General features: G+C 39.5%; 1 protein-coding gene across 1 annotated transcript; it reads right to left on the reverse strand.

Moving 5' to 3' along the window:
- Positions 1-786: 786 nt before the first annotated feature.
- Positions 787-12,381, reverse strand: LOC117725466 (calpain-1 catalytic subunit-like). Its single transcript, XM_034525650.1, has 22 exons — positions 12,308-12,381; positions 11,452-11,706; positions 10,078-10,147; positions 9,877-9,995; positions 9,420-9,553; positions 9,134-9,308; positions 7,922-7,996; positions 7,484-7,569; positions 6,841-6,915; positions 6,013-6,173; positions 5,213-5,370; positions 4,447-4,458; positions 4,110-4,315; positions 3,982-4,021; positions 3,783-3,851; positions 3,218-3,275; positions 3,042-3,103; positions 2,884-2,952; positions 2,689-2,767; positions 1,431-1,547; positions 1,212-1,264; positions 787-1,000 (listed from the first exon to the last, which is right to left on the reverse strand). The coding sequence occupies exons 2-22, from the start codon at positions 11,686-11,688 to the stop codon at positions 974-976; spliced, it is 2,082 nt and encodes a 693-aa protein (XP_034381541.1). The 5' UTR covers positions 11,689-11,706; positions 12,308-12,381; the 3' UTR covers positions 787-973.
- Between the last annotated feature and the right edge of the window lie 2,562 nt (positions 12,382-14,943).

Below are 14,943 nucleotides of genomic sequence, written 5' to 3' on the forward strand. Positions count from 1 at the left end.
ATACCTGTACATAATATATAGTATAGTTATAATACACACTGTTTTTTAACATGTAAATATCACCACTACCAATGTGAATCCAACCATGCTGTGTATACTGTATATGCTGTTTATGCCATCATATCAATACACTTTTATTATCATTTATATAATCCTCAGATTTCCCCTAGTACTGTTTCCAGCCACAAGGGGGCAGTAGTGCAACTCAAGTCTGTGAACATTTGAGTGTCAGTCTTCATAAAAACTTGAATTCTACACATTATCTATCCTAAACATCCTTTTTAAAATGGTGCATCATTAAAGCTACATTTTATTAAACATTAATTTTGTACTGATACGTGATTGACATTTGCAGTAAACAGGCGGCTGATAAACAAAATAGTGTCCCAACCCAAATCACCAAGTGCACACATGTTCACCAAATTTAGAGATTTATTTTTCATAAGAAAGTGGTCAAAACAATGGTCAACATAGTTTTGAAATGTGTTCGGATAATGTCTTCACTTTTGTAAAGCAGTATGAAAAGATAAGCGTACATTATAATGCTACTTATAATTTTAAAAAAGAAGTTCAGTACTCATTCCATCTCCAGTCTTACATAAAGTCTCCAAAGGTTTTTTGGCCTTTTTTTAATAGGATTGGTTATGTTATGTTTTCACATTATTGTTTAATACCCTAAGTAATGGCTAATTCGTAGAAAAATACATATTTCATTATGGAGCGTTAAAGTGCTTTGAGTGTTCAGAAGACTAGAAAGGTTTAATGCACTTATTGTAAGTCGCTTTGGATAAAAGCGTCAGCTAAATGACATGTAATGTAATGTAAATGTAAAAGTGGCTTTACGAGTACAAGTCCATTTACCGGTTACCCTCCACCATCCATCATGCAAGATTATAAATGAAAGAAAACAGTCTTTTAAAATATCTATTGCTTTACTTCCGGGTGAATCGTGCCGTCCATCTTCCTTGTTGAGTTAAGTGTACATTGAAATGTACATCCACTGAAAGTGATGAAGAGACAGGCCATTAATTAATGAAACGTGTTCATGAATGCACCTTTTGTGACAGACTACATACATAATTATGTGACATCATGTCATTTTATTTGAGACAAGTATTTCTTTCCTCTGTTTTCTAGACTAGATCAACAGATGGTGATGCTATGGGAAAGTTATCATATGAGATTCTGACAAGAAGAGTATCTTTTATTACCTCTGACTCTCGAAGTTTCATGTCTTTTCCATCAGACAATTGTTGATAGATTTCTGTTGAGAAATGTGCAAATGTGAATACATCTTATACCCTTAAGCCATAAACAATACAGATCTTTAACCATACAGGATCTATTAAGTGGGAACTTTCAACATCTCCAATATGAAATGTGCATTTTAACCTATTCACAAGGCAAATGTCCCACTCGACGTCACTTACTGTACATGCAGTCCAGGCGAAGGATGAGACTGATGAAAGTCTCCAGGGTCACGTGTCCAGAGGAGGCGCCGTAGCGCAGCGCCATCAAGCTGAGCATGTCATCCTTGATCTTCATTCCTGTTCGCACACAGCAAGAACTTCAGAGGCGTTTAAGTTATTCTCCTAAACATCACTTGTTTTGCAAAACCCAAATTCCCACTTACGCAATGAGCCACAAATGCATTTGAACATGCATCCGACTTTATTCTGTTTGTCTGTTGTGTATTTCGTTCTCAAAGCCAGTAATATTTACAAGGTCCACATATTTTACATTTGTCTACAAAACATTATTGGGATGATTGGAACTAAACGCGTGTCGATTCCACAAACTGCTGTTTGTTTTAATACAAATCAGCAGCTAGAACACGTTTAAGAGCCAAAGTCAAATACACAAATCAGTTTTTAATTTTCATTAAAAAACGCGGGAAGGACTTTGTTTCCTTACAGTAGCATTTTGTGATGTCATACATGTCATTGCTCCAAGGCCATGTATTGCTTGACCGTTGAATATGATCAGCTCCTTCTGATTATTGGCAGCTCAAACAAGCCATGAACACATTATGGAAAACTTGTATAGCAATCAGTGCCTCCACAACAAGCGGATACTCAAGGCTAGTTTCGGGCCACCGAGCACATGCAAATCAATACTCAATTTTCTCTGTTTTTTGGACTCCAACAACTTCTGGGGGAAAGATCTGTCTCTTTAGCAGCTGCATGCTCCTCTATGTTCCCCAGCTAGTTGCTAACTGTGTACGTCTGCAGTTTGGTGCTGAGCTTGTGTAGTACAGCTGGGTTATTAGAGATGTGTTTGGTGAAAACGGCTGGCTACTTTGAGGATGTTCCTGTCGTGGTGAGACTGAGCCGAAACATGTACGTTTTTCATGAAGCCAGAGTCTGGTTTGTGAATACGAGCAGTCATATTTGTATATGCTTTGTTAGCCGATGTCATCCTTATCAGACTCAGCTAAGCTGCCTCAGTCTATGTATGCCTTTTGTAGAAGAGAGTTGGAAATAACTTCTTCTTTGTAATTCATCTAATATCAGTGAAAAAAATAAAAGTGTACGTATGTACTTTTTCCACGTGTGCACACACTGTTCACATCGTTTTGATGTTTCCCTGTGGAGTTTGGTACTGTCTTTCAAATGGCACAACTATAAGTTTCTGTTGTTGAGTGCCACTCAATACATTTATAATCAGGGGAATAAATGAATGGTCTACCTGAAGCTTCGAAAGCATTCCTCAGCTCATTCAGTGACAGGGTTCCAGTTCGTGAAACATCAGTGAGGAAGAAAATGTCCTGTTTAAATGCAGAAAACAACAACAATGATCAGGTCGATCTTCCATATCTATATTTTGATGCGCTTTAGATGTGTTAACAACATATGTTTGAAGTGTTTATCCTGGATTTTTTACCTTGTATGTGGTGATCTTCTTCCACAGACGAACAAATTCCTGACCATTCAGTTTGCCGGAGATGGATGTCTAACCCAACATTAAGGTATCATATGAATCTATTGGTGTGTAAGTTATACCAGATCATAATAAATGTCACATCCATCACAAGAGGATACATCCATCAGAGCAACCATGCTGCGACAGGCATCAATGCTGAAGCCTCCAGATTTCAAGTGTCCTAAGAAAACATAAAAAAGAAGAAGACTAAACTTGAGGATTTATCATTCACAATTATAACAACGTCATTTTTATGGAGCTCCTGTGCTCTTTGTCAACCCTGTAAAGTCCAAACCTTTCAGGATTTTTTCATTAAGGAGCATCTGGAGCTGTTCAGCATCCACTTCGTCATACTGGAAATGGAAAGAAATAAGATATAAAATACTTTGGGGAACTTTCTCTCAAGCTTAAAGGGGGAGGGGCTTTGGGGGGGCGGGCTGAAGGGGCTGTTTCTACTGTACTCTTATTAGCTTTAAGGTCTCTTTTGGTCATCACCTTCTCCTGAGGTAAATAGCTGTCCCCGTTAGCTGCGAGGTGCTCCACATTATGTTCACCAGCTATCTGCTAACCTTGTTAGTCTGCTGTTTAAAAACAGCTGTGGCTGGAAATGACAAATTGAGGTTGTAGGACCCAAAAGTTGTTGTCCGTTAAATTAAATTAAACTGAAATAAAAATAAAATAAAATGCTCCATAAACCTGAGGGCGAAGTGATCAATTATGTTCCTACAAATTACCCCTCTCACTTTATACTGTACATAGTAATTTGACCCATTGTTTCCATCAATTACTAATCGTGTCATTCATTTTGAATAAGAGGTAAACTCAATACAATTAGGCTAGTTAGCAAATATAAATATTACAATGTCGGAGTTCTGGCGGAAAAAGTTTATCTTCATCTTATCTTCCTCCACATTTGAGGTCTTTTTGACCTGGGGATTAAAAGAAGAGAAAGAGGATGAGAGAATAATTTTGCCCCAAATTAAATTTGTCAAAACTTATCTCACATTAAGTACAGTTTAGAACACCAACATCATTGTGATATTATTTAATCTTGCACACCATTTGAACTGGCTCGTCTTTATGGTCACCATAATTCTCACTGTTGGGGGAAAGATCAAAGACATTACACATTAATATCAGTAATGTGGGACATGCAGAAGACTTTGGGGTGATTAGAGTGAGTATACTAGCTGTGAGTCTCCGCCTTGGTGAGGATGGTCAGAATGAAGGAGGCCGTCTCATTGGATTTGAAGGTGGACGGCACAATCAGGTATTCGCCAGGCTTCAGCGAAAAGTACTCAGTCACCTCGCGTGCATTCATGTAGGTTTTAGTTTGGAAAACAGCTGCCTGGCTGAAGAAAGATGCCGGGAACTTCCCCTTCTGCGCCATGTGCTGTAGTGATACATATATATATATATATTTCAGTTCCTTTTGCAGTTCATATCTTTTACCAGAGCCGCACAATGTGGATGGAGAAGATTTATTCAGTATTGAATAGGAATTGCTATGAAGTTGTTTCTTACGTGTTCCTTCACCTTGAGTGGAAGATGAGTTCATGTGGGGGACAAAAAAGCATGTCAAGAAATGAACTTCCAGTTCAAATAATGTATTATTACAAGCATACATACGGTCACACATTAAAAGCAGACTCTGACCAAGACTTGCACCTGCCTCGATACTTTGTTGTCCAACCTACAAACGGGCTGCCTGGACTTTGACTGTGGTCGTCCGTTTTCTGTGTTTACATTTGATTTACTGAGATGTTCTGTCAATGATTGAATGTTGAAAGCCCTCGTTAGCTGATTGAGTCACTTGTTCATTCTCTTTATTATTGACATTATTCTTACATTCTTACAACCCGCAATTATTCTTACACGTACAGTTCCCTCATTGGACCAGCATTACTTTGGAATGTGCAATGTCAGCTTCATTAATAGAGATATGATAAAGAAGGAGAAGGGGCATATCAATAAGTGATGGGGAAAACATACTGTACATGTTGAGAATAGATTACATTATTTTGGTGTTGTTTAAGGGATAGGTGCCGGCGCTGTGCATTGGCCGGTTCAGGCTAACGTCGCCACATCGTGCATTAATTCCTGGTTATGGTCACCTTGAAGGGCAATAATTTATATTTTCATGCGTTTCATGCGGCCCAAATCTAAAAATGTTAACAAGCCATAACTGTCAATGGTAACACCTGAAGGTTTGCTAATACATTAAACAATCATTACCATCCCATAATGTGCCTATGCAATGGTAATGTTGTTCACTACCACGCATATTTACCTCAAATACAGAGATTCCAATGTGGAGATTTTCGACCAGGTGTCTGTTCCGCTTGTCGGGCTTTTGTATGAGAGATAACAGCACATTTTTCTCGCCGTCTTTCCCCGTATATTCACCGTTAATCTTGACCCGATACTGTGGATTAGTCCAGAAAGTGTCTGAAAGAGAGAGAGAGGGGATACATTTGATTTGCATTGTATCATTTTGCAAAGAGTAGGGTGAGTAATTTGATTATCAACATTAAAATCAAATGTTATTGGGTATTACTGATGGAAATATAAGATTAAGTAGCAAGGCAAGTCAGCAATATCATCAAGTTGGAACTTGTAGAAATTAAGAATTTGTGAATTATTGGCACATAACAACATGTAGTGTAATAAAGTTTGAGGAGCATGACAATTATTCTTATTGTTGATTTTAACTGCATGTGTGAACAAGATAATTGACTGTGTAAAACAACATTACGGACAAGTCTTAATCTAATCACACTTTGTGGTGCTCTTGTGGCTATGCAAATTATATTTCTTATTTCAGAGGGATTATTAAAAGTGTGTGAGCCGTGAGTTAGCTAGTGGGTGCACTAAAAGGCACTCAGCCAGGCTATGTAGACAAAGCACAGAAAAGCTTGAATAACAACACACACGGGGAGGGCGACTTCCTTCTCTGCTCAAGTAGACATCACTCCACTATGTCTTTAGAAAGAACATACTGGTTCTCAAGGAACAAGTCTTATCTACGACATGGTGTGACAAATAATATCATAGTTGTATTAGATTCAAGATCAGATATCCGAGAAATACCTCTGTTGTTAAAGCATCCGCCGGCAGTTGTTCCTGCAACCCATCTGCCCTCATACGTGGTGGTCTTCCACTGACTAGAGGAGTTTCCATCAAGGAAGTCGGTACTCAGGGAGCAGATGTCCAGATCGTTGTAGAACGTACAGAAGTCCCCCAGGGTCATCCTGATGACATCAGAGATGTATTTTGATACAGTAGTACGAATAGTTCCTGGTTGTGATGCTGAAACTATGAACACCTAACTCTATAAATACAGTAGATTCGTTAAGAGTAGGAAGCATTTATGAATCCCTTTTTGGGAAATTCAATTACGTAAGAGGTGTGCAGATGAAATATTGTATATTCACAAGCGCAGCAAACGTACATGTACCTGTCTACTTAACAGCTCCCTCTGTGTATTTGGGAATTTGCAAGTTTGAAAATGAAAGACTAACATACCAATTTCACAAGGTACATTGTGTCTGACAAAATGTTTGCAATCCTAAAACACATGTTTTTTTAACATAATTGCCCAATCCCAATGTGCCCCCCTAAGGCCTTGAACCCTGAACCCTCAGGGTCTTACTTACGTCGCCTGTTAAGTGGTTGAGTGTGAGAGGCTGTGGGGGCTTAACATGGTGTAAATATGAATGGGACAACACTTTGCTGCAACATACTATGTGACAAAGACTGCATAAAAAAAATTAGGTGTACAATTGTGGGTATATATTTTATACTTTTTATTCCCCGGTTTGAAAGTCTTCCAGGCTCTTTCCTCACGAGATGAGACGTCATTTCAAATAATCTATTTACTCGTTATTGTCAACAATGTACCAGATACAATTTGCTTACCAAAACTCTCCGTCATCAGCAACTGTAAGGCAGTGGTCACGATCGTTGGCACTCAGTGTTTGCCACAGAGAAGACCTTGAAGACAGTTTGTGAAGTTGGAGGATGTATTAGTTGATTCAACCCTTTTAGAGACAAGTTGTAACACATGTTCTCAGGCTTTTTTTTTTCAACTAATATGCAAATGCAGAGCAGGGGCTAACATGCCTTCAAGGGAGTTGATTACAGCGTCTTACTTGTCTGTAACTGGCAAAACCAGTTTAGAATATGCCCGGGGATCTTTTCAGAGGAGATTTCTCACGCAACTTTTCCAAATAACCCTTTCAAGCCTTTTGTTTATATTATATATTATATAATATGATTGTCAAAGTAAAAGGTCATGGCCCTCATGTTCCTTTCCCAGAAGCTCTTTCTCAGTATTAACTACAGGAATCTACCGTAAAGAGCATGTAATTGGTTATATTATGAAAACACAAAAGACTTGCTTGTCTGTTACCAACCTGTTGGCTTTGAGCAAAAAGTAGATGTAAACAAGTAGTGAAATACATAAGACAAACTTATCTTGTCATTGGAAAATAATCTCAATATTACTGCAAATGAGAGCCGTGTCTCTGTGAAACAGTCACTTAGAGGAAGACCTTCTTACCCATCACTCCAGTCTCCAGTCCACTCTCCTTTGCCCCAGGGGTTCCACAAACGCACCAGGTTCACTTGTTTCCCGTGGCTCATCGTCTAACCAGCAATCATCATGGGAGACAGCACCATAGTTATGTTCCGTACGTTTTTAAAAAGGCAATAAATCAGTCCATAAATCATTTGCAAAAGAAAAAAAAGACTAATTTCTAGTCGTAATTTCAGTGTATTAACACCTGAAACTGAGTATGGTTGTTGTTTTGTTACCATAAAATAAGTTGTTTACATCTACATAGGTTGCGGGTCCTCCGCACGGAGTATGACATGTTGCCAATGTTTCTGCAGGAACGCAGAGTTGACGCGTTCTTACATCACCTGCAATGCTTGGAAAGAGGGGTTTCATAGATACCAATGCATCCTACACACTAGTCCTTTAAGTGTAATTCTTCACCTGTTTCACACCAGTGATCGTGTAGGCGTGGCCTTCGACCAATCCATTTGCCAATATGTTGTTGTCAGATGTCTCCTGCAAGCAAAACAAAACAATTCTTCGAAAACATTTATCGTTGATAAATGTCGACTGACTAATCAACACAACTTTTGTGAAGTCCTATGTGTGTCAACTGACGTGTCATTGTCAAGGCTGTTGCTTTGATGCCTGTGGCAGTCCGCTTACAGTTAGCTGTCAGGCCAAAGACAAAGTTAGACTTTTCTTACAGTGGAAACCATTTATAGTAGACCAAGGTTACATTGATCAACTATTTAAAACATGGATTGTTCCCATACAAATGCAGTTTAAATCATTTGTGAATCCATCTTTACCTCGTGGTAACTCGTCTGCTTCTGGCTGGCTATCTGACAATGAAATCATGACGGTAGAAAGAAAGTAATTTTCTCTCAATAAAAGACGTAGTCTCCTCAAAGCTTATGACAAACTCCAACGAGATGTGGTGTTCCTCGGACTACCCTGTGTAGTCTACTCAAACAAGGAGTTACGGTCCTGGCTGCTTAGGATGAAAACAAAAAGTACACGTGGTTAAAGCCGCCCCGTCGAGTGGATTGATCGTGCCCATTCAGGCATGTAATCGTGCCTGTAGGTGCAGTAACAGTACAGTAAATTGAAGCTGCATTTGCCAAAATGTAGTACAGTCAATACAATTCAGTACATAGCTAATCTCTCCCTTTCATTACTCATATTCATGTCATAAAAGTTCTGCATGGAAAGGAAAGAAAAAAAAGGATCAATAATCATCCGCTTGTAGAGATTAATTTCCACCATACAGACATCCTCACTATAGAGGTTTCCACTGTAAAACAGATGTGGAATGGCAGGGTTAAGGTGTGCCCTTAGCTTATCATGAGAAGACTTTTCTGAAAATTTTGCATTTTGTCTAAGAACATCTGGGAGGCACCCATCCACAACTCTGACGGCGTGTCAATCTTTGTAGACTTTTAGTAAAACCTGTTTTTTTCATTTCTCCACATTTCCATTTTGCTGTGGTTAAGTGGATGCTGGTCTTCACTTGAACCTGCATTTTTGTTCAAATGTAATTTATTGTTCCGCACCTCTCTAAATAGTATGTGTGCAGTCTACAATATAGATGGAAATGAACCGGCCTGTACTGGTTTTGTGTGGTGTGTGTGTGTGTGTGTGTGTACTTACCCCTTGAGGTGTACCACAGCTTATCAGAGACGAGGATTGGCCCGCTCTGCACATCAGCTGCCACAGGTTTTTAGGGGGATCCGACAGCTGGATACACATGTGAACACCACCTGTGAAGTCCATCATGGCCTCTGCGGGAGTCCCGGCATTCATGTCGGAATAGGAACCACACACTCTGTCACAAGTGGATGTGATATTAATGTTGCAGATTCTCCAGATACAAGACAGAAAGCATGCTAACAAAACACATTTATGACTGAGAAACAATGTTTTTTTGTTGTCATACTTGGCATATGCTTTCTCCAGCAAAGCGGGCCAGAACTCATTTTTGTCTTTGGAGTGAACGAAGATCATTCTCCCATTGATTGTTGGTAGCTTGTCATCAATGACGACATCCACCCATTTTCCAAATCTCCAGAACTGAATAGTTGACAAAATAAGAGAAGGGAATAAAAATAAATTCTATAATACCGAGTAATATCACACATATATAAATATATATATATATATATATATATATATATATATATATATATATATATATAAATAAATATATATAATAAATATTCATTTTGATTACATTGTTATAAGGATGAATTTCAAGTGCAGTCTACAAGAATTTGTGACATCATGTGTCAATCAGACTAAATGTGCTGAGTGCACATTAAAATCTCATTTCAATCTGTTTTTATACCGTAATATATCAATAACAAGTAATATCCAGTTGTGCTGTTAGTATTTACCCTGAAGTGGAAAATCCCGCAGTATTTTTCATCAAATGTTTGGTCAATGGGGATAACTTGTTCAAGGATATTTTGCTGGAACGTCAGAGCTCCGATAGACGCAAGAAACCAGCAGTCTCCTGGGTAGAAAAAAATTAATTGGTTTATTGAGTTTGTACAAGCCCAACAAACAAAAATGTACGTATGAAGACATTTCCCTACCAAGTATTCCTTGACCAAAGTCAAACCTTGAGATGCCGTCAAGTATGAAGTTTGGATCAGGAGCAATTTTCTGAAACGGGAGAGTAAACGAGTCAAAAACAACTACTAAAATGTTATTAATAAAATAAATATGCAGCATGGAGCAAACATTTGTACTGTCCCGCTTGCCGGTGGTACTGCACATTGTGTTGCTGTAAATCACACACACACAACATAAATTTCAAATTCTGTTGCCGGTAGGTGTTGCTGTTACTATAACAGTACTCAATATTGACATCCATGTTCTCAGGCCAGAACTCTCAACAAGCACATACAATTTCGTGGCAGATTTAACACTTACAGGAGAGTGACAACAGTTTCCCTGTTTAATGGCACAACACGTACAGTCTCCGCCTCCCCACAGCAACGCCATTTCCATGAAAGCTCAAAACCGTCGCAACTTAGCATCTTGAAGGTCTTTAGACCAAATATGAAGTTGTTCTGAATTAATCTGGAGAAGGAGTTACCAAAAGACACACAAAACTCAACTCAACTTCCTGTTGGCTTTAGATCATGGGCTGCTGGGAGTTTTTAAAGTCTTCATGGGATACATGTGCCCAACAAGTGTCGTACATCAAGGTGAAACATACTTCGAGTGCTGCTACATTGAAATTGTTTAGCAAATATATTCATAAATTAAATATTGTATTTAGATTAAATAAAATCTGAACCTATCATCTAATATTGAAAATCTGTAGAAAAAGGTTTTAGGATGGGATGGTTGGGTCCCTTCGGGTACATGATTGTACTTTACTGTATTTGTGGACTCTAGTATGATCGGTCAGTTTATTTCAAATGCAATTATTAATGCATGTCCTCCTAGAGCTAGCACAACTGTAACCAAGACGCTTAGTTATTTGGTTATTAATGAATCGATTGTATTGTTATTGTAGTATGTGTTGCTACTTTTTCTAAGCCAGAGGGTTCCAAAGAAAAAAATCCTCAGGATGGCCATGACTTGAAAAAAATGTAAATATAAGGGTTAGTTCCCCTTCCGACCTTCATCAATGATGTACAGTACATAAACATACGCCATCAAAGTGGTGTGTTCGGGATTGTCATTTTTTTTTTTGTTTTACATCTATTTTTAAAGAATTAAAGAAACTATCTGCAAAGCCTTAACCAGCAGCCAGTATTGCAGATTTTCAAAAATGTAAAAAAATAAACTTTAATGCAAATGTGCTGTTACACACATAGCCACACCTAACATACCATTTGGACAGGGATGACTCTAACCTGTCAGTCCACTGTAAATGGCATGCTTGATGAAACATTGACATTCACTGTGATACAAGTTCTCTTCGGCTTCGGTTTAAAACCTTCCAAAACACCCACCATTGGTCTCAGCCACTCCACGCGGGCCAGATCAGAGGCGCTCAGTATGTCTTCGCCGATGGAGATGTGGTCAGGGGGGAACATGTCGTCGATGTACCTCAATCCTTGGATGAGACAGTATTCTTTCAGCTGCTTGTAGTCTTGGTTGAGGAAGTTGTCAGGGTTGTCGAACCTCCCATAACCTTTTTGCTTTTGACGAGCCGCCATAATGTTCAGACACACACCGGGAGGAGGCATCGCTGCAGTGTTCAGGCTCTGTTTGCCAAAGTGAGATCCAGAACCAGATTTAGATGAGTGAGAAATTAAAAGCCAACAAACAGTGAAAGTAATGTTTTTTGCTTTGAAGGATGAACAAAAGATACTCCCCTATTTTCTGTCTAATATGTAATAAGAAGTTGGTTAAATTACACTACAGAATACTTTTTAAAAAATCCCTAGTGTCTCCTGCAGTAGTCAAAGTGACCCTTTGTGCTCTGCATGGAAGCACTGCCTTCAAAGTCCTTCAGTCTGTCAAATGTTTGTATCAGATATACATTCTACAACTTTCACGAGTCTGTAAGATAAACAAAAAGGAATGCACCCCAAAAGAAAGTGTGATTTTTAAAGCACATTACCAGTCATAGCATTCGTGATTTAAGTAGTGATAGTATATCTAGGATGTCAAAAGCATGTCATATCACCATATATAAATATGTACTGAATTTATTCTGAAGACAACTTTTTCACTATAGATAGATGTGTAAACGTCAGTCTACAGTAATCACACAAGGCTATGTGCCAATATGCAGCAATAGGCTACATGGGAAATCTGAATCCACCCGTTTTCAAAAATATATTCGGCATATGAAGATCTTACCTCAACAGTTCGTGGGAGGAAATGTGGGAGAGGATCTGCAGGTGAGAGCCACAGAGCACTCGTCCCTTATAAAGCGCCTGTAAACGCCAGAGGCTACCAGGAATGGTTATGCAAGATCATCTTCGTTTGATCTGTAATACCGTGGCGGGATCTGCATGTCTAGGATCTAGGATATTCTTGTTGTTACGAGTTTATTGTAAGTCACTTTGGATAAAAGCGTCAGCTAAATGACATACAATGAAATGTCAAAAATTACAGTTTTTATTCTGTATGCTTCTCCTTTGCATTTTTACCCCTTTGTTTCACTGTTGCTAGTATAATGACTTTTCTCTCTCCATTTCACAGACAGGCGTATTCAATGCCTGTCTGATGGCATCGTGCCATCGGGTCAAATGTCAATGTGACAGCAGACACGGACTCCTTCAATAGCTAAAGTTGATCATGTATTTAAGCAGTTGATGATGTTTATTTTACAAAGCACTTTCTCTGTAAATGGAGCAGTGCCAAACTCCATTTCTTTAGAAAGATGAGCCCAGATGCTTTAATAACAATACTTGTTTTCACATGTTTCACAGGCTGTCTGCCTCCAGCTCTGAGTATTGCACATGCTGCTATACCACAAGTCTATGTCATGACCAAACAAGGACTAGAATCCATACGCACGACTCAAGGCAAAGCAACAACAAAAAACGCAGTTATAATTAACTGAAAACAAACAAACAGGAAATCTACAGGAACAAAGTGTGGAAAAAAATAAATACATTACACTGTTGGCAAATAACTTGAGACACATAGGCTTGTATTACTTTATTGTTTTAACTTTTGACGCATGCGCAGTAAGGCCCCCTGAGGACAGTGACCCTAGAGTGGAAGCTCCACACAGCAGAAAGCTACAGAAAGGAACGGAGGGTGCCCGAGGGCAAGGACTCAAGGTTAGTTGAGAAGCACTCACTGATAACAGGGAACGAGAAGACAGACAGTGGCTTACTGATGCTCGTACACATAGAACAACTCCTATGCTGAGAGAACAGTTACAGCTAGTTCTCAGGAGCTGCAGCTGTGTTTATCAAGGCCACCTCATCCCGCCGACAACGCCATGCCCCCACCCTTGCACCCGACAAAATGCACACACACTGATGGATGAAGACCACCACAACCAATGGACGTGAAGCCAGTGTGAGTGGACAGTACTCAGTGCTCCTACCGGACAGGCTTGGTATAAACCTTGCCCCGTCTGCATCAGTTTTGACTTTTAATCTAATGGGACCTGATAAGAGGAATCCTATATGCAGCTTCTGCGCACTCTGTTTAAGCGCCTTTTTCCTTGGACACTCAACCCTGTTGGATGTTCATTTTAGGACCGTGCACGTTTAACTGTGCGGGAGCATTAACTCTGCTTTTATTATTGAATAAATATTGACAACTAACTTTAAGTTCACCGGACTCCGTTTGCTCATTAATTGTTGGGTTGTACTCCACAACAAAAGTAACAAAATAACATGAACTGGTGACTGGTGAATTTCATAGAAATGGCTGGTTCTCTGGCACAAAGGACAAGACGAACTGGCCCAGGACAAAGGGAGACGCAGACAATATATACACAGGGTGAGGGCACAGGTGGAAACAATCAGGAGCGAGGAGGCAGCCTATCAGACCAGAGGGGAAACGCACAGGGGGAGGAGCAAGTTGCCTGAAACAGGAGGAGAGTTGACTTTCACAATAAAACAGGAAATCACAACACAACATGGACACAAGACACAAAACTGATTAACTGAACCTGACAGTTTCCTGGACATGACAGTCTAGGCCATGACCAGGGATCTTCACCACTGTCCTTGGCAGCCACACCGGCATGTATGCAAGCTGTGAGACACCTCCCTCATGTTCTTAAAGAACAGAGGGAAGGGATGCAGACTGCTCTCAATGACTGACAGCCCACCCAGGAAGATATCCAACAGCACTTTAACCATTGTGGTTTCAACTGGCAACAACTAACAGACTGGAGTCAGTTTAAGTAGGTCTGAGCGAGGTGATGCAGTCCCATGTGTGTAGCCCATATTGCCATCTCGTGGACGTTCTGTAGACTTTAGGATAGCAATTTGTACAGCGCTTCAAAGGGTACTCAAAGGCACTTTACAGTGAAAACAATGAAAGCAATTGCAATACAAAAAAGAGAGATGACCTAACAGTAAGAAACAAAAACCAACAATGACAATTTCCATTCAGTTGCAAGTTAGGCTGGGCTAACTTACTTCTCATAGACAAGAATTACAGCGACAGTCATACCAAAGCCACTACTGCCCCCTTCTGGTGAGAACTATTAACGCTCTGCAACTACTTTAGGTGAAAGCAGGTGAGTTTTAAAAAAGTCACACAAAGCGTTTAAAGTGATAAGAAGCAGAAGATAATACCTATCAAGACCAACATGTTGTGCAGACGCTTGCCATAGCCGTTGATGCACACCGTAGCTTGGCATGTCTCACTTCTTGAGAAGCAGTGGGTGTATTTAGTGGAAATGGGGGTTATAATACATTAATGAATGCCTGTATAAAATGTCATGTCCATCCAATAGTTGTTGAGCATTGCTAAAAACTGACAGCCCCGAAGTTAAAGTCCATACTTTACACTTGGTACAT

Source organism: Cyclopterus lumpus, chromosome 22, assembly GCF_009769545.1.
Source record: "Cyclopterus lumpus isolate fCycLum1 chromosome 22, fCycLum1.pri, whole genome shotgun sequence".
In the NCBI taxonomy this organism is placed as follows: Eukaryota; Metazoa; Chordata; class Actinopteri; order Perciformes; family Cyclopteridae; genus Cyclopterus; species Cyclopterus lumpus.

Bases quoted from the DNA above. Each gene is read 5' to 3' on its own strand.
- LOC117725466 (XM_034525650.1), bottom strand. From the start codon at position 11,688: ATGCCTCCTCCCGGTGTGTGTCTGAACATTATGGCGGCTCGTCAAAAG. The intron at 7,997-9,133 runs GTAAGTACACAC...TTTTGCTTGCAG, and splicing joins GCTGTGGTACACCTCAAGGG to GAGACATCTGACAACAACAT. The intron at 6,174-6,840 runs GTAAGCAAATTG...TGATGTCATCAG, and splicing joins GCTGATGACGGAGAGTTTTG to GATGACCCTGGGGGACTTCT.